Source organism: Notolepis coatsorum (assembly GCF_963971535.1).
Source record: "Notolepis coatsorum genome assembly, chromosome: 14".
NCBI lineage: Eukaryota > Metazoa > Chordata > Actinopteri > Aulopiformes > Paralepididae > Notolepis > Notolepis coatsorum.
Genome location: NC_140178.1, coordinates 11,173,033 through 11,199,852, shown reverse-complemented (window position 1 = coordinate 11,199,852; position 26,820 = coordinate 11,173,033). Strand labels below are relative to the sequence as shown.

Here is a 26,820-nt window from a genome sequence, read left to right as displayed (position 1 = left end):
AAAGAGAAGCAGAGCGCAACATCGATCCCATCCAGCGCCAAGCCGAGCGCGACACACTACAAGCCGAGCGCGACAAGTTAATGGCGCAGCTAAGGAAGCGGCTGATGATCCCCAGGGCAACACCCTCTCCCTCCACCAGGGGTTCAAGGAACTCGTCGAGACAACAGTCAAGAGCAGCGCCTCCTAAACGAGCGAGCGACCCTGAACTTGACCAACAGACAAAGCCTATACCCCCCGCAGACCCCCTTCCCAGACCGGTCCAAGCGAGACCCAGCTACAAGGAAGGAGCGGCATACACTGCGGAGAAGCAAGATAAACCACTACAGGATCTGGAAGATCTGATAGAGGAAGAAGAGGGAGAGGAGGAGAACCAAGCCCGACGACAGCACAGTACTCCACCGGACCAGGAGGTCCCATACAGTCCAGGCTATAACCCCGCGGCGCTGCGCTACAGACCCCCGACTCTATTCACGGGTGAGCACGACGCACGACCAGCCCCGAGGAATAGCACCTGGACCAGCTGGCTATGGTGCCCTGCCGGTACCAGCCCACAGAGAGACGCAGAGGACCCAGCAGCAGATGAAGAGGTCCAACACAGTGTGAAGAACAGTTTCTACGTGGACAACTGTTTACAAAGCGTTTCGACTAAAGAAGAAGCCGAGGCTCTCCTAATCAAGTTACGCGCCTCCCTAATCAAAGGAGGCTTTGATCTCAGGCAGTGGGCCAGCAGTGACCCGCACGTATTGCGCAGCCTCTCCTCCGCAGACAAGGCTGCCAGCAGCGAGACCTGGATGGCGACAATCCCAGGAGAAGCCCAAGAAATGACACTAGGATTAGTCTGGCGCTTCAAAACAGACTCGCTCCACTATAGACACAAACCCTTGGCTCCAGAGCAAGGAAGGTCGGCGGCGATACCGACCACCAGACGGAGTGTGTACAGAACACTCGCCAGACAATATGACCCGTTGGGATGTATTCTACCTTACACCACCAGGGCAAAGATGATTGTACGAGCACTATGGGACAAGGACCAGGGCTGGGACGACCCAATACCCGCACACCTTGCCTCAACATGGAGAGAGTGGGAGACGGAACTCCGCTCACTCCCAGGTGTCAATATACGCCGCAGCTACTTCCCATCCACAGTGAGGCCAGAGACATGCGAGATTGATCTACACGTCTTCAGCGACGCCTCCGAAGTAGCCTACGGATCGGTTGCCTATTTGCGTGCCCAAGAGATGGGAGGAAAGATACACACTGCTTTCATACTGGCCCGCTCAAGAATAGCCCCACGTAAGCAACAATCTATCCCACGTCTAGAGCTCTGCGCAGCCCTCGCAGGAGCGCATCTAGCCACGTTAATCCAACGTGAACTCACCACTCCGGTGCATAGAACAATCTTGTGGTCAGATTCCACGACAGTACTCACATGGATTAAGTCTGATTCATGCAGATACAAAGTCTTCGTGGGAGTCAGAGTCACCGAGATTCAAGAATTAACAGAAGAAGCAAGCTGGAGGTATGTGGATACCAAACACAACCCAGCTGATGTCATCACCCGGGGAATGTCCCTGGATGACCTAACCCGTCGCAACATCTACAGTGACGGACCAGCATTCCTCCAGCTCCCGGAAGGAGATTGGCCTACGCCCACCCCGAGGGAAGCAAGTAACGAGGAGGCTGAGAACAAGAAGCCTATGTTCTGTGGACTGAGCACTGTCGCCTCCACAACCCCAACATAGATGACTGCATTACCCTAGAGAGTGCGCAACAAAGAACATTCCTGCGGCACCACCCAGAGATTCAGTCCACCACTGACATGTCAGCAGCTGACTACGAAGAAGCAGAACTTCTTCTACTACAACGAGCCCAGAGAGACTCGTTCCCCGATGAGCTAGACTGTCTACAGGGAGGAAACCCCGTCCCATCAGACAGCAGACTGATTCACCTGGCACCAGAGAGTGACGCACATAATCTCATCAGAGTGGGTGGTCGCCTGCGGAGAGCCCCCGATCTACCAGATGACATTAAGCACCCGATCGTCTTGAACAGCCGACACAAGGTCACAGAGCTGATCATAAAGAAATACGACGAGGATGTACACCACGCAGGAGCAGAGAGAGTCTTCGCGGAGATCAGACGTCGTTATTGGATATTGCAAGGGAGAGAAGCAGTACGGCGCTTCCAGCGAACCTGTCTAGACTGCCGTAAGTGGCGCGCGCAGCCCAGCATACCACGGATGGCTGACCTACCCCCGTCGCCTCCGAATCGGCGACAAGCCATTCCACTCCACAGGCATGGACTGTTTTGGCCCGTTGTATATAAAGAGAGGAAGAGGCACCGAGAAGCGGTGGGGTATTGTATTCAAATGCATGACCACCAGAGCGATACATATCGAGCTCCTTCCGACCATGAGCACAGACTCATTCCTTATGGCCTTCCGGAGATTCATATCACGGAAAGGACAACCGTCTACATTGTTGTCTGATCACGGGACCAACTTAAAAGGCGGAGAAAGAGAGCTGAGAGAGAGCTTCCAAGCTATGGGCCCAGAACTTAAGACCCACCTCGCTCCAGCCCAGATTGACTTCCAGTTTAATCCCCCGAACGCACCCCACTTCGGTGGAACCTGGGAACGAGAAGTACGTTCTATAAAGACAGCCCTGTATGCCGTACTCGGAGCCCAGACTGTAGCGGAGGAAGTCCTAATGACAGTCCTCACGGAGATCGAGGGAGTATTGAACTCAAAGCCCCTCGGTTACGTCTCCAGTGATGTAGCAGATGTCGACCCAGTCACCCCCAACACACTCCTAATGGGGCGGCTGGACCCCGCGCTACCCCAGACAATGTACAGGCCTGAAGAAGCGAACGGCCGAAGAATGTGGAGGTACAGCCAAGTACTAGCTGACAAGTTTTGGAGCAGCTTCCTACTTCACTACCTACCGTCTCTACAGACCCGCCAGAAGTGGGTAAAAGAGAGAGACAACTTGACAGAAGGAACAGTCGTCATGATAGTTGACCAGTCACTCCCCAGAGCTATGTGGCCGGCTGGCCGCGTAAGCAAAGTGATCACCGGTGCCGATGGCAAGGTCCGAGCAGCTGAAGTACTCGTCCAAGGGCGCACCTACACACGGCCCGTGGCGAGGCTCATAGAACTGCCCCGACTCCCAGATACTATCGATGATGACCATGACCCTATGACTTTGTGAGTTGACTGACCCTTACAGCGGACCTTGAGTGGAAGACAGTGCGGTTAATCTGTCTCTGCTTAGCTAATTAGGTGGGACTAATTAGGGGGCGGCTGTTGTGAAGGATCAGATTAAACCGAATATGTATATTTATTTATATATATATATTTAATTGTATTTGTATATCGTTTGATATCCCCTGTATATTCCTTGTACAATATGCATTGAATATCCCCGTTTCTACTAAACAGCCCATAATAGTTTCATTCTACCATTGGACGAGAACCTGGCGCCAGGTTGCCATACCCCTAGGTCCAAGTTCAATTGTGCCGCCTAACATGTCGAGGCAACCCCCGGTTCCGCGCAGTAATATGCCGGGCGAAATACGAATGGTACTATTTGTTCATAGCGCATATATATATGGCGCTCGTAAAGTAGAACTTTCTTTTAGTCCAGTTCTTTACCCTCCAACAGAGTGACAGACGCAAAAGCCTCCCCACGACGCACGTGCGGTGTAGTAAGGCCTACTTGGCCCAGAATAGGCATTGAGATATCGTGTAGATTAATAGTTGAATGGTCATAGTTTGGCACCATACCGTCGAGTTGGACGTATTCTATTAAGCTAATAATAGTCTATTTATGTATGGTGCATCGTTCAGTTAGAGTTCTACAGTTATCAGCACCCCCATCGTTCCTGACGTTATCTGGACGCTTAACCAGGCTGGTCAGACCCCTAGTGGTGATTGCATCCGAGGAGCTCCGGGTCAAGAGCGACTGGACCTGTATATTGGATTACTCTACCCAGACGACGGCGAGCCTTCCACGGCTCTTGGATTATGCTTTGTGTGCTTTGATTATTCCATGGATAAAGGCCAACACTGCCGAGTGTTGGAATTACCCCCCGGAGAGGACTCCAGGTGAGGCGGCGCTCTACACGTGAGGTCGCACCACGTCTCTCCGTTGTGGACCGGCAGATACCGTTCCACAGAGGGTCCAGCTGTATTCGTCTGCGGCCCGAGGTTCTGTGGGCACCGTGTCCAAGACTTTGGATTCTCCCAAGACACCGTCGGCCAGATGGGATACCGCCAGCGGCTTCTCTAACCCCCCCCCCCCTTAGTGTATCCAGCTATAATCATTTAAGTACCATCGCTATCGTTTCCTAAATATTCCAGGTTGTATACTTACTCCCTGCGCAACCAGAGATTGGACATTCAATGTTGATTTACCTACGAATACTCATTTGCCATAAAAGTGCATATTCCATATTTCAAATCATAAATGTAATTAAGTGAATGTTGTATACACCTTTTGCTGTATTAAATATTCGATTTGGTACATTTGTGTTGGTTCGTTTCATCAGGTGGGAAAGTGTTCATCATACTTATATCTTGTACTGGGTGGCCAGAAGTTAAAGTACATGAGGTAGTGGTGTTAAATATCATATCTAACAATACAGTCAGGGAATTGTACCCCTCAGTTACACATATTGTGTATCGTATTGTGAGTTGAGTGTATCGCTCCACCTCTACTATATATACTGTACACACACACATACCGGTATTCTCTAATGTAGCATAATGAGTTATTTTTGTGGAGCATCAATAAGTAAGACTAGATATCACTTATTGCTATTGTTCTGTAAAATAATTCAGAACTGTAATTGTTCTATACTGTACCCTAGAACGGGGGAAAGGCGGAGTATATCAGAAAGACCTGTGGCTCTGACACTAAACATCTAAAAAAGCACTTGGTTTTTTATGTGTATCTGCCAATTTCATGATTTTATGTGTATCGGTGACAATCAAACCATAAACAAAGCGGCCTACTGCTGTGAATAACTTCTTGTATGAAAGGTGCTATACAAATACAGTTTATTATTATTTTATTATTATATTATTACTTCTCATTTTGCAGGACAGCTCTTACCTCTTTTCCTGGCTGTTCAGTGACGCTGGATTGCCCACTTTGAGGCCTTGCAGACCCGCCCAGAGGGCATCAGTCTTGGAGTTGACCGAGAGGGGAGTGGGCTGGAAAGGCTTGGTGGTGCCCTTGAGGAGGTGGAGGAGGGGAAGGACCAGGATCCAGCGTGGCATTCCCTGGTCTTTCACCGTGTTTATCAGAGCAACCAGCGTCTCTGGCAGGCTAGTCAAGAGAGACAAACGTATTGTATACACTATGACTGCTGTTTTGACAGGATTATGGTCTTTACTCTTGGATACATTTAAAAAACAAACACAACATTATGTTATACAGTCTAGAGAGATTGATTTATGACGTGATGTCATCAAACCTTAATCTCCAACCTTTGTCAATCAAGTTGTACGTGTTTAATTTATTGTTATCCTTACTTGTCTTATTGTTATGATTTATCATTCTGTGTGATTTTATATGCCTTTTTTTTGTGCTTAACTCTCTATGATGTAGCTACACTCGACGTGACTGTAAACGAGGGAAACCTCAGTTGGCTTTCGAGTTTAAACAAAAGGTTCGAAATAAAAACTAAACATTTCAATCGGCAAAAGATTGTAACAATAAACTACAAAGAGGGCGGCTACGTGGTGCAGTGGGCAAGGCGCTCACCACGAATACTGGAGGCTGGGCTCAAACAGATCATCTCCCTGTTCGAGCCCAGCGCTCCACATTGCTTTCAGTTTAGCTGGTCGTCCGCACTAATACACATTGGCAGTATTAGGGGGAGGGAAACTGATGGGTGGGGATCGGGCGTTGTGGACAGCGACTCCTACAGGTCGGTTGGTGCGCCTGCGCAGTAGAATCAGGAAGCGACGGGGGCGGGGCCCCTCCAAAGCCCAGACCCCTGACGCTGAGAGATCGAGCCGCGCAGGTGGAAAGATGCGACTGCTGTTACCTCGAGTATCGGAGAGGACTTGTGCTATGTATGACTTAGTCCACATTGCAGCCGGCTTGTGGGAGGCATGAAACAGCGTTCAAAAGACAGGGGAGGGTTGAATTGGACGATACGAAATTGGGACGGGAGAAAAATAGAAAAATGGGAGAAAAAGTGGATTAAAAAAAAATTAAAAAAATAAACTACAAAATGGAGAAAAGAAAATAGTTACATTTTGAGGCTGGAGACGGCGTGGGAGAAGTCTGCCCAGTACTTGAGGAGGTCCTCCTTGTCGAGCCGGGGCAGGCACAGGGCGGTGCAGAGGGGGCTCAGGTTGCTGCTCTCCAGCCTGATGCCCTGCTGCTTCCACACGCACAGGGTGATCACCGCCGCCAGCAGGGGGTCCTGGAGGAAGTGGCTCTTCCCGCCGCCGTCCTTCAGCACCTGAGGGATGAACTTATCCACCATGAACTCCTTCACCAGCGCCTTCACCTGCAGGGGAAACAGGATAAGATAAGATACTCTTTGGGGGAAATTCAGGCATCATAGCAGCATGGGGGAGGATGGAGGGTTTAAGTTTATTTATTTATTACCCAGGGACAGTGCACATCAATCAAACTTTCCTACTACTACTACTTATTGTTGTTACCATTCTTGTATTCATTGTTGTTTCTTAATTGTGCACTGTTGAGTCCGAGCTCGAAACACAAACATGTAATTACCTGCAATGCCCCTGTATTGTTGTGTATTTGACAAATAAAGAACTTGAACTTGAAAGATAAGATATTCCTTGGGGGAAATTCAGGCATCATAGCAGCATGGGGGAGGGGGGGGGGGTACAGGTATGGACAGGGTAATAGTAGAAGACATAAATACAGGCAATGAAATTATAGTACCGTAGAAAAGTAAAAAATAAACATGGTAAACAATATAATTAATGCATCTGAAAGTAGGCAGTGTGATCAAAGGTGCAGATGAAGGTCTGTATACCATATCAGTTATATTATACATTACAATAAACATGGTTACAATAAACACTAGAATCTAAATATATACTATGAGTAAGTAAAGTATACAGTATACACAGGTGCGGTATAAGTCACATTTTGTTCCTCACATTTTACCCATTCACTCACACATTCACACACGACCATGCAAGGTGCCAACCTGCTCACCGGGAGCAGTTAGGGGTTAAGTGTCTTGCTCAAGGACACTTCGACACGCTGCCCCGGGAGGAGCGGGAATCGAACCGGGAACCTCCGGATTCCCAGACGACTGCTCTACCTCCCGAGCCACTGTCGCCCCTGACCAGTCAGGACCACGGAGAGCTCCCTGCAGCCTGCCATCAGCACCATGGAGAGCTCCCTGCAGCCTGCCACCAGGACAGAGGAGAGCTCCCTGCAGCCTGCCATTAGGACCCAGGAGAGCTCCCTGCAGCCTGCCATCAGGGCCCAGGAGAGCTCCCTGCAGCCTGCCATTAGGACCCAGGAGAGCTCCCTGCAGCCTGCCATCAGGGCCCAGGAGAGCTCCCTGCAGACTGCCATCAGGACCCAGGAGAGCTCCCTGCAGCCTGCCATCAGGACCCAGGAGAGCTCCCTGCAGCCTGCCATCAGGACAGAGGAGAGCTCCCTGCAGCCTGCCATCAGGACCCAGGAGAGCTCCCTGTAGCCTGCCATCAGCACCACGGAGAGCTCCCTGCAGCCTGCCATCAGGACCACGGAGAGCTCCCTGCAGCCTGCCATCAGGACCCAGGAGAGCTCCCTGCAGCCTGCCATCAGGACCCAGGAGAGCTCCCTGCAGCCTGCCATCAGGACCCAGGAGAGCTCCCTGCAGCCTGCCATCAGGACCCAGGAGAGCTCCCTGCAGCCTGCCATCAGGACCCAGGAGAGCTCCCTGCAGCCTGCCATCAGGACCCAGGAGAGCTCCCTGCAGCCTGCCATCAGGTCAGTTCATTGTGTGTGTTTTTGGATTGTTGTGTGGATGGAGAGACTTGATCCGTTTATCAAGAATTCTCTTGGATCAGAATTCACTTACGTCATCTACTCCATAGTTTAAGGAGCTCCACCGGTGGTGGGTCTCCTCGTACACAGTGGGGTTCCCGTAGATATGAACAAACTGATTCAACTGGTTCAGGAAACTCTTCAGATTGATCTCACTCCAGCTCCTGAGGAGATCAAATATGGTCTCCAGCATGACCACACCGGCGATCTCTCTGCCTTGGATCACTCTCTTCCTCTGCTCGGGCCAAACGGCTTCTCGTAAGCGCTTGAGCATATTCTTGGATGGCTCCGTGCAAATTATGTCATCGTATTGATGCCAGTCCCCTTAAGACAAGAAGACATGATGAATTTACATTTAGTCATTTAGCTGACGCTTTTATCCAAAGCGACTTACAAGTTCTGTAGGACAAGTCATCAGGAAGGGCACAACTCTATCAGCTGAGTAACAATGTTCATCAAAGTGTTGAGTGCTACAGTGTAGGTTAGTTTATTAGGACAAGTCAGCGTAGGGCTGGGCGATAAAACAAAGATAATTATCGCAATATATTTTTCCTCTATATAAATATGAAACGTGGTCAATAATAAAAAAATTATATATATATATATACAGTTTGTTATACAGTTCGTGTTTATGTTCTACCTCAGATGTGTGGACACACTTGTATTTCTTGCCCGCAACTTAAAGTAATGGCTTGTCCAAATGACAATACTGACCAAATTGAGATTTATTTTTCTCTTGTCCATTTATTTTGTTTGCTTTCCAATTTAGAATACGGTTTGAAACCATCTGTACACAGTAGGATATGATGTGCTAATCAGACTTGAGATATAATTTATTTCATTTATTTTTTCATTATTAATACCAGAATTGAGATTTTATTTATTTATTTTCATTGTTAATGTCAGTTATAAAAGTTGTATTGTTATACAGTTCGTGTTCATGTGCTACCTCAGATTTGTGGTTTGGCAAGTAGGCCTAGTTTGTCATGTTCTGACAATAAAGAATATTCTGAATCACAATTAACCTTCTGGTTTCTTCAGCTTTCATTCAGCAGCAAAAATAGCCTTTAAACTTGACAGAAATAATTATTTCATGTATATCGAGATAATTATCGATAGAGTGATATGACATTTTTTATCGTGATAAAAAATGTTGCCATATATTTAATGCAAATTTAATGCAAGTCACGCACAGGTTTCATGACAATCCTCATTTGCCAAAAGCTACTACCAGTACCATGCAATCAAAGATTATGGTGGCTGAATTGATCTCATGGCCAGTAGAGAGACTCAAAAAGAGCTTCTATACCAGGCCATCAGGATGCTCAATGACTCTGAAACACTAACTCATCCATTCTACACTCATTGCACACACATCCACACACTCACTTTAAACATTCACCTTTAACATTCACTTTAGACACGTTTAACACTACACCACATTGTATCCATTTATTACAAAAAGATTTGCAGACCTCATTTTTGCATTGTTTGCATTTTGTATTTTAGTTTTGTATATTGTTTATTTGTATAGTGTTTGGTCTTTATTCTTTAAACTTTTTTTACTGCAGGGTTTCCCCATTAATTACCTAGACTGTGGCGGCCGGCCACAGTTGTATAATGAACAAAAAAAAGAAAAATGTTAATAAAAAAAAGAAAAAAAGGTTTTTATTTTATTTATTTTTTTTACTATTTTTTTTAAATATAAAGTTTGTCAATAGGGATGTATCAGTAGTATTGGCAGTGGTAGTAGTCGTAATAATAATCCACTATATTCTTTTATTTTCTAAAAAATAAACCAGTTCAACACAGGTAACCACTTTTGCTTAATTTCTTTGATGGCTCAAATATATGCTCTAGTCCAGTGGTTCCCAAACCTCTCCTCGAGACACCCCAGCCGTTCCATGTATTTGTTAAATTCCACCACCAGCACACCTTGATTCAACTAATAAAGGGCTAGTTAAGTTGAATCAGGTGTGCTGGTGGTGGAATTTTGCTTCGAGGAGAGGATTGGGAAGCACTAGTCTAGTCGATGTCGATTTTGTGTTTTGAGCACAAAGTTCATCATAGATCTAGCCTCTTTATTTTGCTCTCAAAGTGCACCAGATTGATGCATTTAACTTTATATATATAAAATTTAAAAAAAATCCAGCGGGGGCATGCCCCCGGACCCCCCTAGAGGGTCGGACATTCACCCCCCATAGTTCACTCCCCATCCTGTGGGAAACACTGTACTGTATGAAGCACAATCTTAGGAGGCTCATTCAGAACGAAGCATCTCACTGTAATGTACATGTAAACCTTATTTGTGACAAATACAGGGATTAAAGCAAAAAAAAATCTCCTGACTGAACTTTTTTTCAGGCCAAGTCATATTCTTATTTTAACCTCCGCTGTATTATTATTTTTTAAATAGCATCAGCGTTTTAAGGGAGCCTACTTGTTTCGGTTTTGTCGATAATCCAATGTACAGTTACCCCCCCCCCCCCCCCGAACCTACCCAGCCTCCTCCAATGTACAGTCCCCCCCCTCCCCCCAACCTACCCAACCTCCTCCAATGTACAGTTTCTTCGTCAAATGTATATACTCTCTTTTTTAGACTCTTATTGTATCACAAACAGTACTGTATTTGTAAATCTGTTATGTCATAAATGTATAGATGTAGCAGTATTGCAGGGCTGTACGTTAACTTTTTTTGCACATAGCACTGGTGCTACAGAGGTTGATCGTTTTGTAGCACAGGCCAAAATCTTGTAGCACAAGTATAAAATGTGTTATATTTGTAACAGTCACAAATGTGCCTATTGTATTTGTGTTATTTAGTTGCAGTGCCATGTTTGGCTGTCATTTTATGCTGACAAGTTGACGTCACACAGCCAGACACGTTACGTGTAAGGAATTATGGGATTTGGTGTTGGGTGTATGGACTCTACTAGGGGTGGGAATCACCAGTTTCATCACGATACCACAACAATACGATATTTGCTGATATATGCCACGATATGATACGATGCAGGTGCCTGCAATCGATATGAGACGATATCATCATAACATAAGCCCATTTAACACAATCAGTAACATTTAGATCAACTCAAAAAAGGCAACGGAAATATCATTTGACATTTTTATTTTTGACCTCTTCCAGACTTTTAAAGGAAAAACAATCTATTGTTTTTAATACACATAGACCTCCTGTTCACTGTAAAGTGCCACGTTTTTGATATATTGAGCTTTAAACTTTAAGTTAAATGTTTTGGAACTCACAACACGCAACCGTTTTATGTTGCATGATCATGAATACATTTATTTTGTATTGTATTTTTTATGTTTAAATATCAACATTATCTGTCCACCCTCAGTACATTTACTATCAATATAATATACTCGTCTGACTTCATGTGATCTTTCCAAACGCACACACACAGAGAAGGGAGAATGTCTGCCCCCTCCTCCTCACTCTGCCCGTCTGCTGTTCTCTCTATATGGCTCTGAACAGCTTGTTGTTAGCTTATGCTAACGTAACGTTAATTTCGGACTTTATGACGCGAGGATTGCAAAGCATGTTATATGCATTTGACCCGTTGCCGAATAAAACAGCAGGGATTTGTTTTGGGTCGCGACAACACTATCCACTAGCTCTGTTTCAATGTCCGCGTTCCAAGCGCTACTGTCTGCTGCTGAGACAAGTCCTGCTGTGTTGTGAGCTGAGCCGGGGATATTGTTCGCTAGGGATTATGGGATTTGGTGTTTGATATATGGAGTCTTACGCAGAAGGGACATTGTATTTAATCGCACAAGACTACAAGTACCAAGTGGATAGTGTGGCGCCGTGGCCAATTCAATTTACCGCGTAACTTTTTTTTTTTTTTTCGCCAGGCACGGGCCATCGCACCAGTGCTACTGAAGTCAATCCTTTCATCGCACAGACTGACGTCAGTGTCGCACGTGCGACATATATGTCGCACTGTACAGCCCTGCAGTATTGTCTATCTGTATGTCGTATATGTTATGATGAATTGAAAATGAGGGACCCTGATGTAAACAAGAGGAAAGTCTTTCTCTGGTCTGCATCCCCTTAACAATTGTGTGTATTGAGCTGTACTGTATTGTACCCATTCTGCAATCTGTTAATAACAATCAATCAATCAATCAATATTTAACAGATTGCAGAATGGGTACAATACAGTACGGCTCAATACACACAATTGTTAAGGGGATGCAGACCAGAGAAAGACGTTTGTCTTGTTTACATCAGGGTCCCCCATTTTCAATTCATAGTGACATTTATGACATACACAACATTTATGGCATAGGGACATACATGACATACTACAGGTATATATTAATGTTACATTTGTGACATATACGATATGCAAATATACAGTACTGTTACCCATAGATCCTAACAGAGATACATACGGTGGGGAGAGAATATACGGTGGGGAGGAGACTGTCTACAGATACACCTGTGTGATGTTGCTACGGAGTTAAGCTAATAAAGGATACTCGTCACAACCACAGCAGAGGACTCACGTATTTGTACTGTGAAGTAACATGACAATGACAAATGTGTTGTTTCTGTTTTTCTTTTTGACATAGTTGCGGAACAAGTTAACAACTCACCACTGTCTACAGCCCCCGCATCATACTGTAGCCTAGCCAGTCTCTTGAAACACTGATATCTTCAAACTTCCATTCCTCTCGAAACTTTCTTTTGTTGGGTGGTGCCGCTCATCCTTTTCGTCTGAGAACACCGCGGTGGGTTTTCTTTTTAGTGGCCGGCTTACTCCTTCCATTAACGTTATTATGCTAACGTTAGCTAATCGGTATAGCAGGCGTGCGTAACGTTAGTGCAAGCAGGTGGTGGATGTGACGTCGGTAAACAAGGAGAGAATTGACGCGCGAGGGCTGCAAAAAAGGCGACTGTCGTAAGACTCGTGTTTTCTGACATGCGTTTCTACTATTATTACATTTTCATATAACAGGCTGACGGACTCCGGTAGAGCCGTCGCGCCTCCGCTAACCCTTCAATAAGCTTTGTGGTCCGGGCATAAATGTGTCCATAAATCCATTTATTTAGATCCAACAGTCTGAATGTATCTTGCGATTATTATACATTTCTCTCGAGTCGCTGCGTGCGTCCTGCCATTATTGCTCGCCATGACTCTGCTTGGCGCAGCAGGAGAAAAATGCCCTTTTTCATGATATTCGACGCCTCCAATTGGCTCAATTTAGTTTCAATCTGTATGCATCTACAAATCATATTATACCAGGTAGGCAATTGACGGGAAATCCGTCAGACTCAGAATCAAATTGACGGAATTCAGTCTCAAGACGGAACGCTTTAATGCCTGCAAATAAAACAAAACTTGAATAAAAGTGAAACTCACCTTCCTCATTGAGTAGCTGTTGCTTCACAAATAAACACCTGTTGGTCGTGGCCGTGGTCGACGAGTCCAGTTTGTAAATATACTCATACTCATATTTGCCTTTGCCTTTCATCTTGTAGACAACGTACTTGTAGGGTATCGACACTGTGAGCGCTATGGTTTTGGTCGTAGTTAGGTTTCCCTCGATTAGAAACCCATGTTCTCCCAGGTCCCTGTTTAAAAGCAGAAACAAAAAAATTTAACTTTTACTTGTAACAGTGTGGTGGATTATGATTTATCAATGATATCATAGACGAATCTCTAATCAAAATGTGTTTAATAGTAAAAACAATGAATGGAAAGTACATGTGGGTTAAAGGGGCTTTGGCTGAGAGGAGTGCTCTCCTTATGGCCAGCTGGGAGACACTGAGGAAGAGACGGAGACTATGATCTTGAAGTAGAGAGAGGGGTGGGGGCCATAGGCCGTGGCCTCTCACCTAGGTGTGAAATAAGCTATTGTTTGGGGCAACCAAAAGCTCCACAGCAGCATTATAACAATAGCAATCTGATGGGAGATGGGGACTGAAAGAAGGGATAGAGGGAGACTCGATGACCAGGTATGTGGAAAATCGAATCCGAAAGGAGTTGGAAAAGCCAGAACTCAACAAGATGGATATTCAAAGGGCCCACAGGGCACTGGCCCCCGAAACCACAACCAGATAAACCTCCCGAGAGCAGTTATTGTAAACTTCTTGAGATTCTAAATGAAAGAAAGCATTCTCAGAGCAGCCTGGCAGGCGAAGATAGAAGTAGAAGGAAGGAAAGTGACTTCTTTTGATCACGACTATTCAACAGAGGTGGCTGTGAGGCGTAGGAGCTATGCAGAAATAAAAATTATTCTAAAGGAGAAAGAAACCAGGTTCAAATCACCTATGACCTCGCTGAAGGTACCACTGGTACGAAGGCACCAAACTATACAACAGCGCACAAGAGGCGACGAGGGACATGGCCCGGAGAGGATGGATGGCGCCGGGAGGAGGGGGAGAGAGACCGGCACTGATACAGAGGATGGAGAGAGCGCGCAGATGGACCAGAGTTGAGAGACGAGGACGAGGAGAGGAGAGGAGAGGGAAGGGACCTGAAGCGATTCGAGGCAGATCAACAATGAAGACGGACAAAGAAACACAGGAAAAGGGGCATGGAGGAGGAGACATGAAGGGCCACGGTGATCCGAGGGAGGATAAGTACAAAATAGAATAAACATGAAAGACTACCCAATACATACACAGATGATAATGGGGGATACAAGGGAGGAGTGAGAATAGCCACAACAGAGGAAGATAAATGAACAATCAATCCAAGGAAAATTAATTAAGGACACGAGTCTACAACACATAGGGAATAAATATATATAAAACACACAGGGAACACTACACATTGGAACAATATGGAAGCATAATGGGATTACATGTGGCACACAATACAAATAGATCGCTGATAAATGTCTCTGAACAATAAGAAAAATAAATACAGAGCATTGACCGGGAGCTCTGGGGCAGTTCACAGAACAAATGTTGGACTTATATAGTGAGCAAGGGAGAGCCAACACAGGAGGCATCCAAGCCACTAGGGGGAGCCCTCTCACCAGGAGAGCCATTACTCCCCACCCACCAGCAGGGGACAGGGAGAGGAAAATAGAACTCCCTAATACCTTGGAAGCACCAAACGTAAATGTTGTTTTTTTCTTTTTATATGTGTACCAGGTAAAGATAGCAAAGGCTACAACCGCAAATATAATTTTATGTGACATGGGTAAGACAGGAGGGCATTTGGAGAGGAAATATGACGCAAGTTAAAGGTATCAAAATGGTGTCGTTGAATGTGAATGGTATGAACAATCCAACCAAAAGGAGTAAGGTGATGACGAAATTTAGAAAAGAGATGCAAGTAATTTTCTTACAAGAAACGCATTTAATAGCACAGGAACACGAAAAATTTAAGATATTTGGATATGAAAATACGTTCTACAGTTCTTTTAAACAGAACTTGAGGAGGGGAGTAGCTATATTAATTAAGAACTCAGTGAAATTCGAAATGACCAAAGAAATAAGGGACACGGAGAGGAGATATGTTGTGGTGAAGGGAAAAATGGAAGGACAAATGGTAACGTTAATCAATGTATAATACACCTCCGGATAGTGAAAGATAGTTTCAAGTTTCTTTAATAGTTGTCATACAGAAGTACAGAATACTTTTACACAAAATGCTTCTTTCTGTTACGCTCCAGAGACTGTGCTAGACAAAAGATAAGTATGAAATAAAATAAAATAGTATAACATGTAAAAATAGAAGTAAAATAGAAGTCACGTACGTAGACAGTGTTCAGTATATACATATGTACAATGTTCGATGCAGAATAGAGTAACTGAGTTACCATACAATATACAATATACTATGCAATATACTAATATACAATACTATATAGTGCAAAGCAGAAATGGGATGAGGTACAATTTAGGTACAATTTACAGTAAGGTGTACTGAGGTATGGGTTGTAGTGCAAATCCTTTACCAATAAATATAAAGTGTGTTTAGGTGTTCTAAAGTGTGGAGAGTGGGTGCTGCAGTGTGTTGTTTGTTTAAAGTGAGTGTGTGCGTGTGGATGTGTGTGTTGTGAGTGCATTTGATGGTTGTTGCATAGTGTTATTGTTCGTTGAGCAACCTGATGGCCTGGGGATATAAGCTTCTTCTGAGTCTTTCTGTGCTTGCCATGAGACTCCGGTATCGCTTGCCTGACCGCAGCAGTTCAAAGAGGCAGTTGTTTGGGTGGCTGGAGTCCTTAATAATTCTCTTAGCCTTACCCCTGCACCGCTTGTTGTAAATGTTCTGGAGAGTGGGAAGCCCCCATCCAATTGTGCGTTCGGCTGAACGTGCCACTCTCTGTAGTCTGCTTCGGTCTTGTGCGGTGCTATTCCCAAACCAGGAGGTGATATTGCCAGTCAGGATGCTCTCTATTGTACATGAGTAGAAGTTCTTAAGGATCTTCTGACTGACTTGGAACTTCCTTAGGCGCCTGAGGAAGTAGAGGCGTTGTTGTGCCTTCTTCACAACACTGTCAATGATATATATTAGATATATTCGAAACAATTTTTGATATCATAGCAATGGAAATGGTATTTACCATACCTTGCTATGCTCGCTCATGCCTGTATTTTTTACTGTTGTGAAGCACTTTGAACTGCAACCTCTGTATGAAAAGTGCTATACAAATAAAGTTATTATTATTAAGAAAGCCAGAATGGAGACGTATCAAAATCGAATAGGAAAACTGAAAGAACTAGAGAAGAAACACCAAAACTCAAAGGACCAGGAGACACTTAGGGAAATCAAGGATGTGAGGGGAAGAATAAACAGGGAGCTACTGACAGAAATAAAAAAGAAAGCAAGATATATGAAACTGACATACTATGAGGGAGGACCGAAAGCGACTACACTTTTGGCTAGAAGGATTAGGACACAACAAAAACTAAACACGATACATACAATAAGGGATACAAAAACTAACAAGATATTGAGAGAGCCAGCTAAAATAGAGAAGACATTTGAAGAATACTACAAGACACTATACACGCAACCGATAGCAGCAAAAGAGGAAATAGATTTTATTTTAGGAAAGCTACATTTGCCATCGATAGGGAAAGGACAGAACGAAATATTAAATGCAGAAATCACAGAACAAGAAGTAGAGGATGCAATTAGTAGAGCAAAGAATAGCAAATATCCGGGTAGTGACGGATTCCCATCAGAATTCTACAAGACATTTAGACAGGAACTAACTCCCATATTAGAAGCAGCATTTAAGGCGGTTAGGTGGCCGAGCGGAGATTGCGTTCGAATCCAGCTCACAGCTCCGGGGTTGTCACCAGCTTGGCTGGCCGTCTGCACTGATACAATTGGCTGTATCAGAGGGTGGGAGAAGCTGGCGGGGTGGGTCCGGGTCGTTGTAAACAGCGACTCCTACAGTTCGGTCGGGGCGCCTGCTAAGCGCGGATTGGACGTGAGGGGGATAGTGTGGTCCTCCCACACGCTACGCCCTCTCAATGAGAATCCGCGCTGCCAGGTGAAAAGAAGCGGTGATTGGCTGGACGTGTGTCGGAGGAAGCACGTGGTAGCCTCCACTCTCCCAGATGATCTGACTGTGGGGGGTAAGTGCGCAGCGACCAGGAAGGGACTGGGAATTGGCATACGACTAACATTGGGATGGGAGAAAATCGGCGGAAAATGGAGGGGGAAAAAGACCAAAAAAAAAAAAAAAAAAAGAAGCAGCATTTAGACAAACGATGAAAGAGGGCATAATGCCACCATCATGGAAAGAAGCCATAATTACCACAATACCAAAAGAAGGAAAGGATAAGGAGCTATGTACCAGTTTCAGACCTGTGTCCATACTTAACATGGATTACAAGATGTATACATCGATAATATCCAAAAGATTTGAGACGTTTATGCCAGACATCATAGATGAAGATCAGACCGGATTCATTAAAGGAAGACAGACGCAGGATAACATAAGGAGACATTGCAGATAGTGGAGGAGATACAGAGGGAAGGAGGTAGTGCAGTACTGGTTAGTCTAGATGCAGAAAAGGCATTCGACAGTGTGGGCTGGGTATTTCTATACAAGGTACTAGAGAAGTTTGGTTTAGACAAAGACGCTATGAGAACAATTAAAGCACTATATCAGGAACCGACAGCAAGAATTAAGGTAAATGGCAGCCTGACGGACCGAATCAATATGTACAATGGTAGAAAAGGGAGAAATACAGACCCTACAAAAACTGAAAGAAAGATTTGGACTAGAGAATAAAGACCGCTTTAGATATCTACAGATTAGAGACTATTACAACAAAGAAATAAGAGGAGACAAGGACGAAGAACAGAATGGAATAATTAGGATGATAGTAAGGGCATATGAAGGGAATAAAGGGAGGGTCATATCAGCAATGTACCAAGCAATAATGGACAGTGAGGGGGATACAACAAAATATATAAAAGAAAGATGGGAGAAGGAACTAGAGATCGAGATTACAGAGGAAGAATGGTACAACATATGCAAAGTACAGCACTCAACAACTGGTTCAAGGGTATGGAGGGAATTTGGATGGAAGAACATAATTAGATTATTTATAACACCAGGGATAAAAGGCAAATATGCACCAGCACAGAAATGTTGTTGGAGAATGTGTGGAAAAGAGGGTGCGAACCACACACACATATTCTGGGAATGTCAGAAAATAAGAAATTATTGGGAAGGAATAGGAGAGACAATAAACGAAATAATAGGATACAAAATACCCCAGACAGGCTTAGTGCTGTATCTAGGAAATCTGACTCAGGAAGATATACAGGGGGAAGACAAATATCTGTTAAAGATACTATTAGTGGCAACCAGGAAAGCAATAACCAGACTGTGGTACAAGGAAGATCCACCGACTATTATAGGGATGGGAATTGATGGGATTTTATCGATACGATTCCATTATCGATTCTGCTTATCGATTCGATTCTTTATCGATTCCCTTATCGATACCTGATCAATTTATAGTTTAAATAAATAAATTGGAAATGCAACAGAACCAAACTGGTTAGAATAACAACATGCAACTTGACATTTCTGATTGTCATTTATTGTTGAGCCCCCATGTCAGAAAAATACAAAAACTGTAAAAAATTAAACATTAACTATAGCCTACACCCTACACTTAAATAAAATAATGTATTTATTTTTTTATTCTTAAACTAATTTAATATATTGAATAACGACCTGTTGAATGTAACTACAGTTATTCTTCTGACTTCTGTCTCACTCACTCACACTCACACACACACACACACACACCTCCCTGGGCCGCGTGAACGCTTAAGGCAACTAACTTGTGCTTCCGCGTTTCTCTGATTGGCCAACTTGACCCCACGTGACGCTACGGCTCGTTTTCACCCTACGCCGGTAACGCGCGCATGCACATTTTCGTTTTGACGGCACTCAAACGCCAAGCGAGGCTGCTCGCGGAAATAGGCTGCTCGCGGAAATGTAATGTTATTGAATGTAGAATACATATTTATCAAAACAACATATTTATCAAAACAACTACCAGATTCACTCATAACGTTATTTCGCGTGACAACACAGCCCAGCTGTCAGAAACTGTACATTGTAATGTTATATAACGCAACGTTATATAATGTTATTTCACGTTTTTATTCATAACGTTATTTCGCGTGACAACACAGCACAGCTGTCAGAAACTGCACATTGAGGGGGTTTGAATCACTGTACATCAGTGGAGGCTGCTGACTGATTAACTACATTACCTGCTGTGCTGTAGGCCAAAGCAGAGGTACAGTAAAAGCACAGGTACAGTAGGTTACATGATTGATTGATTAACTACATTACAACGATATGAATAGCTAGTTACGTTTATATAGAGAGATGATAAATTAATTAAACGTATAAAAGAAAAAAAGAAAAAATTTGAAGTGATTCGAACTTGTGACCATAGGCTCCACAGCAAGCTGGCAAACGAGTTGAGCTAAGTGCATCAATGTTAAAACTGAATGACGAAGGCGGTTAGGTGGTCGAGCGGAGATTGCGTTCGTCACCAGCCCCGGAGCTGTGAGCTTGGTTCGCCTGTTCGAATCCAGCTCACAGCTCCGGGGTTGTCACCAGCTTGGCTGGCCGTCTGCACTGATACAATTGGCTGTATCAGAGGGTGGGAGAAGCTGGCGGGGTGGGTCCGGGTCGTTGTAAACAGCGACTCCTACAGTTCGGTCGGGGCGCCTGCTAAGCGCGGATTGGACGTGAGGGGGATAGTGTGGTCCTCCCACACGCTACGCCCTCTCAATGAGAATCCGCGCTGCCAGGTGAAAAGAAGCGGTGATTGGCTGGACGTGTGTCGGAGGAAGCACGTGGTAGCCTCCACTCTCCCAAATGATCTGACTGTGGGGGGTAAAGCGCAGCGACCAGGAAGGGACTGGGAATTGGCATACGACTAACATTGGGATGGGAGAAAATCGGAGGAAAATGGAGGGGGAAAAAGACAAATAAAAAAAAATAAATAAAAACTGAGTGACGAATGTATAATTTACACTTGTGCCAATTGCCTACTTATTATTAACCTAGGTATTGTGCGAGCATTGCTAATTAAGCTGTGTGGTAATTATTATTAACCTTTGCTGATTAACCTGCGTGGTTATTATGTAGGGGGGATTACGAATGCATATTGCTGCGGTATTAATATTACCTATGCAAGACATTAAAGATGGCGGCTTTGTGTTTTTCTAAAAATTTCTCCGGCGTAGGGAACGAGCGTAGAGCGGCTGGTATTCACGAAGGAGAGTGCTGGCCAATCAGAGAAACGCAGAAGCACAAGTTAGTTGCCTTAAGTGTTCACGCCCCCGGGCCCCTGTCCTGTAAGGTATTGGCTTGTGTTGCTACACGGACACATTTGTATGTTGCACCACGGTACTGCCTGGCTTACAGACTAGTAAACAAACACTCCATCTCTTATTATATGTGAACTAAAGAGTACAAGGTTTACACAACAGCCCCCACCCGCTGTTTTATTGTATTTGTACCTGTACTACCCAGCGTTTCCGTTAGCCGGTAATTACCGGTATTTGACTGGCAAAATATGTTGAAGTCCGAATATTTAAATATCTCCGGTCATAATGTCCGGTGAAAATAATTTCTCTAAGCACAATTTTATTATTTGAATTGTATTAAAATAGGCTCAAATTAAATAGCCTATGCGATGAACGAAACAATTACATGTTGCTTCACGCTGATAAAGCGCGGATGGCGCCGCTCGGATGTGAATCTTTTTTTCTTTCTTTTTTTGAGCCTGTCTGGCCACCATAACGACAAACAGGTATATCAGGCCCGAGTGGAAAGTTTAATTATCCTGGCTGAGGTGCGACATTATATCCACATTTTCCAGTTCACTGATCCAGCCAGGGTTACCAGTGACACAGTTCATTCTGGAACCTCAGATCCCCGCTGATCATGGAGTTCTACAGTATCGCGTTGGATCCATACACGTATCGATTTTTTCGAATGGTGATCAGGAATTGGAATATACCAGTTGGATACCATCTGATGTCAGGTAAGGACTCTATGTTATCAGTGTTAGGATAATCAGAGTAAGTTTGATGAAGTTATAAGCTGTTTTGTGAAATGTCTTCTTTCGTTTTCACTAAAAGTCCGAGAGGAAATCAACGGGGCGATTATCCGCGCGCGGCCGTAATGTGCTTGCGTGCACGTATAATATAAAAATATTGATCATCTAGCGTTTATTTGAAAACGATTCATAAAAAGGCAGACGAATATCAACGTTGTGGAATATTCCACTAAAAGACGATTTTCATAGAATGCTCCAGAATGAGCTGTTTTTTATATCAAAACGGGGGCTTTTCTAACTGCTCTGAAACGGAAACGACGCGATAAACAGCCTTGACAGCACTGACTGGAAAAATAGTCTTTGATAATGCGATGGGCAGATTAGACACATAGCCATAATTTAAAACATAGATTAGGCGATATTAACGTTAACATTGGCGCCGATGGTGGCATTCAGCTGGTAAAAAGGAAAACCAGGCTGACCGGCATTTCTCGAATATGTCCGGGGATAGAAATCTTGCAGGACAAACAGACCGGCACGAATATGTTCTAACGGAAACGCTGGTACTACCTGCTGTCAGCTGTTTATCTCTCTCTGTGAGCTTGATTAGCTAGCGTTAGCTCACGTTAGCTAGCGTTAGCTCCGCGGCTAATATTACCTTACCCTGAACTAAATCAATGACTAGGTTCTAAAGCATTCAAGTAGTTTTCACTGCACATAGAAGTAGCCAAACAGCGGGAGCATTTCGGGAGCATATGACCAAAACCCAGGCAATTTCGAGCCCTTAAGGAATCAAATAAGTCTGCCATGGCTACATGCTAACACTAACGTTGTTTTGAAAACCTGGCAGCGATAAGGGAATCGAAAGTCACGGGAGGCACGTGATTCCAGGCATCGGAAGGGAACCGGTTTTCGATTCCCATCCCTACCGACTAAGGACCAATGGGTAGGAATAGTAGAGGAGATACAAGAAATGGAGAGAATAACACATATGCTGAGGTTACAGGAGGAGAAATTCATATCAAGATGGGAAAAATGGGAAGACGGACAATTAGGAACGACACCACAGAAGGAGGAGAGGAACTTAGAGAAGAGACTGAAATGTAAATACTCAATGTAAATATAAGGAAGGTCAATGAACCCATGTCATATTCTATTTTGCTTTTCTTTTTTGTTCGTTTTGTTTTATGTCTAATGTCTTGTTGTATGTGTACATCTGTTGAAAAATAAATGTTCAAAAATCAAAAGAAATGAAAAAAGACATTTTAAAATATATATATTTGAAAAATGATCACTTTTTTCTCTCTTTTTTTTCATCTCGAATCTCGGCCCCGAAGCTTCAACGGCCAAAAAAAGCTTTGAAGGTCAGCCCTAACCTCCTTATACTACATTATTGGTAAGCTACCTCCTTATACTACAACATTATTGGTAAGCTACCTCCTTATACTACATCATTATTGGTAAGCTACCTCCTTATACTACATCATTATTGGTAAGCTACCTCCTTATACTACATCATTATTGGTAAGCTACCTCTTTATAGAAAACCATTATTGGTAAGCTACCTCCTTATATACTACATCATTATTGGTAAGCTACCTCCTTATAGAAAACCATTATTGGTAAGCTACCTCCTTATACTACATCATTATTGGTAAGCTACCTCCTTATATACTACATCATTATTGGTAAGCTACCTCCTTATACTACATCATTATTGGTAAGCTACCTCCTTATACTACATCATTATTGGTAAGCTACCTCCTTATACTACATCATTATTGGTAAGCTACCTCCTTATATACTACATCATTATTGGTAAGCTACCTCCTTATACTACATCATTATTGGTAAGCTACCTCCTTATACTACATCATTATTGGTAAGCTACCTCCTTATACTACATCATTATTGGTAAGCTACCTCCTTATATACTACATCATTATTGGTAAGCTACCTCCTTATACTACATCATTATTGGTAAGCTACCTCCTTATATACTACATCGTTATTGGTAAGCTACCTCCTTATACTACATCATTATTGGTAAGCTACCTCCTTATACTACATCATTATTGGTAAGCTACCTCCTTATACTACATCATTATTGGTAAGCTACCTCCTTATACTACATCATTATTGGTAAGCTACCTCCTTATACTACATCATTATTGGTAAGCTACCTCCTTATACTACATCATTATTGGTAAGCTACCTCCTTATATACTACATCATTATTGGTAAGCTACCTCCTTATATACTACATCATTATTGGTAAGCTACCTCCTTATACTACATCATTATTGGTAAGCTACCTCCTTATATACTACATCATTATTGGTAAGCTACCTCCTTATATACTACATCATTATTGGTAAGCTACCTCCTTATATACTACATCATTATTGGTAAGCTACCTCCTTATACTACATCATTATTGGTAAGCTACCTCCTTATACTACATCATTATTGGTAAGCTACCTCCTTATACTACATCATTATTGGTAAGCTACCTCCTTATACTACATCATTATTGGTAAGCTACCTCCTTATACTACATCATTATTGGTAAGCTACCTCCTTATACTACATCATTATTGGTAAGCTACCTCCTTATACTACATCATTATTGGTAAGCTACCTCCTTATACTACATCATTATTGGTAAGCTACCTCCTTATACTACATCATTATTGGTAAGCTACCTCCTTATACTACATCATTATTGGAATGGAATAGTGACCGACTCCCCTGAGTTTGCTCTGAACAGGGTAAATCTGCATTTTGCTCTGATGCCCCTCTAGCTCATGTATGTAATGAACTCCAACAGTCCTTAAAGCTTGATATTCTCCGCTCTGTTGCAGAGTTGATCTCCAACCGTTGTCAATCAAATTGAAAATCAATTACGTATTTATTATGGATGTATCTTCAATAGCCAAAGCTAAATGGGGCACTGTAGGATTCCTGATGGTTTGTAAAACGAGGACCAACCACTCGATCTTGTACAATCAGGTGGAATGAGCAGGTAAATGTAATGGTTGAGTCCACCACTGTTCCTGTAGGTTTCAACAAGTTAAATTTAAGAAATTTTCAGACCTTTTAAGACCATTTTGAATATAATTGAATACCCATCTCACGACCATACTGGCAGAAAAGTATGAACCCTGGTCTGTCACTCTGACGGCCCGACAATGAGGACCATGGAGGTAAGGTTCCTGTAAGCCTTTGAGATTCTGGAGTGTCATCCATTAATTAAAGACATTCCCTTAGGGGTGAGCAATATTTACTATGACACATCTCACAAAAATATTGAAACCAACCATATTAAGACAGCAATACCTCCGTTTATCTCCGGTATCAGTGTGTGTCCATGTCACAAACTGTTAGCCTCCATGTCTGATCTTGTGTTTGTGCTGTATTATAAGCTACACTCTGTATGATCTTATCAGGAAATCATTACATTTACAATTTAGTAATTTATCCAAAGCTACTTTCAGCTGAGTAACAACAATGTTCGTCAAACAGTGTTGAAACTTGGGGCGCTGCGGTGTCGAGTGCAACTTACTTGGACACAGAGAGCTCGACTGTGTTTTCGTCCCATGTCCCGATGTGGTCTCCAGCCCTGAGGAATATTTGGTCTTCCTCCGGGTCAAACTTGAAGTCCTTTGAGAGGACTGCGTGGAAGTAGATTGTGAGCCGGTCATTTGGAGCGACTGGCTTGTTCGCCCTGGTTATCCTGAAATTTGATTTCACATAGAAATGTTTTAGTTGGGGGGCGCCCCAGTGGCGAACCACATAGCGCGCTCAGCCGCGACACGGCCGACCCGGGTTCGATTCCCGAACCCGTCGTTATTTGCCGAATGTCTTCCCCCCCACTCTGTCTCCCATTCCTCCTCTATCTCTCTCTACTGGACTGCCCAGTAGAAATAAAGCGATAAACGCTAAAAAATAAATCTTTAAAAAAAAAATGTTTTAGTTGCAGGGTTGAAACTTATACTGGTGAGCTATGGAAATGTCTTGTACAGTAAATGGTGCATTTTATATAACAGCTTTTATCCACTTCCAATTACTTTATTTTCCTTTCGGAACTTCATTTGTGCAGTGGTTAAAAGACAAACATACAGTCACAATACATGGACACTCACCACTATAAAAAAAAAACACCAGCTTCGTTTAAACTACAGTAAAAAAAAAACACTACATTAAAACTACAGTACTTAAAGCATGATATATTAAAATCCATGTGGAGCAGTTCTATATGTATATAAATAACAAATAATAGTAGTACAGGTGATATCCAAAGCGCTTTACAATTTGTTCCTCACATTCTACCCATTCACTCACACATTCACACACCGACGGCGGAGGCGACCGTGCAAGGTGCCGACCTGCTCATCGGGAGCGGTTATGGGTTAAGTGTCTTGCTCAAGGACACTTCGACAAGCTGCCCGGGAATCGAACCGGGAACCTCCGGATTACCAGACGACTTTTTTGACTCGACTACCTTTTTGGGGGCGGCTCAGGTTGAGCGTCCTCGTTTCTGGAGTCTTCCTGTTCCTTGGGATGTGTACTTGCTGCAGCGTCTCCTGCCCCGTGGGCAGACCCTTGGACTTCCATGTGCTCCAGCTTTACCCCTGGGTCCACAGTGGAGCCCCTACCTTCAGCCTGTAGAACAACAACTTTCAGTCAAGTCCAAACAACATTTCATTTCAAACCTTTATTTATACAGGTAAAAATCTCATTGAGACACAGTCTCATTTACAAGAGCGACCTGATCCACCAAACAAACACAACAAATGCATAAAACAAGTTCCAGACAAATACAAGACAAGTAACTCAACTAAAGATCTAATAGAGGCTAAAATCTAGATACATTTAATTAGGAGCAAGAAGAAGAACAGCTTGCCCCCCAACAGCTTGCATTTATCCTGACCAGCACACAAATCCCTCTCCATAGCAGATTACCGTACTTTTCGCACTATAAGCCGCACCTGACTATAAACCGCAGCAGCTAAGTTGAATGATGTGTACATATATAAGCCGCACTTGACTATAAGCCGCATGTGTTTTAATGTTTAATTACCATATGTAAGGAGTGGAGCCTGCGGCTTAATTTGACTCAACACGGGAAACCTCACCCGGCCCGGACACGGAAAGGATTGACAGATTGATTGCTCTTTCTCGATTCTGTGAGTGGTGGTGCATGGCCGTTCTTATATTGAGCTTTAAGTTCCCACCTCT

The 26,820-nt window shown here is 43.6% G+C and overlaps 1 protein-coding gene across 1 annotated transcript in view; it reads right to left on the bottom strand.

The window, feature by feature from the left end:
* LOC311240195 (E3 ubiquitin-protein ligase rnf213-alpha-like) overlaps positions 1-26,820 on the bottom strand; it is a 128,667-nt gene that overhangs the window by 100,990 nt on the left and 857 nt on the right. Inside the window, 6 exon segments of the mRNA XM_084328737.1 lie at positions 5,115-5,330; positions 6,266-6,525; positions 8,068-8,357; positions 13,424-13,635; positions 25,145-25,315; positions 26,084-26,244. Coding sequence (XP_084184863.1) covers positions 5,115-5,330; positions 6,266-6,525; positions 8,068-8,357; positions 13,424-13,635; positions 25,145-25,315; positions 26,084-26,244 — 1,310 coding nt within the window.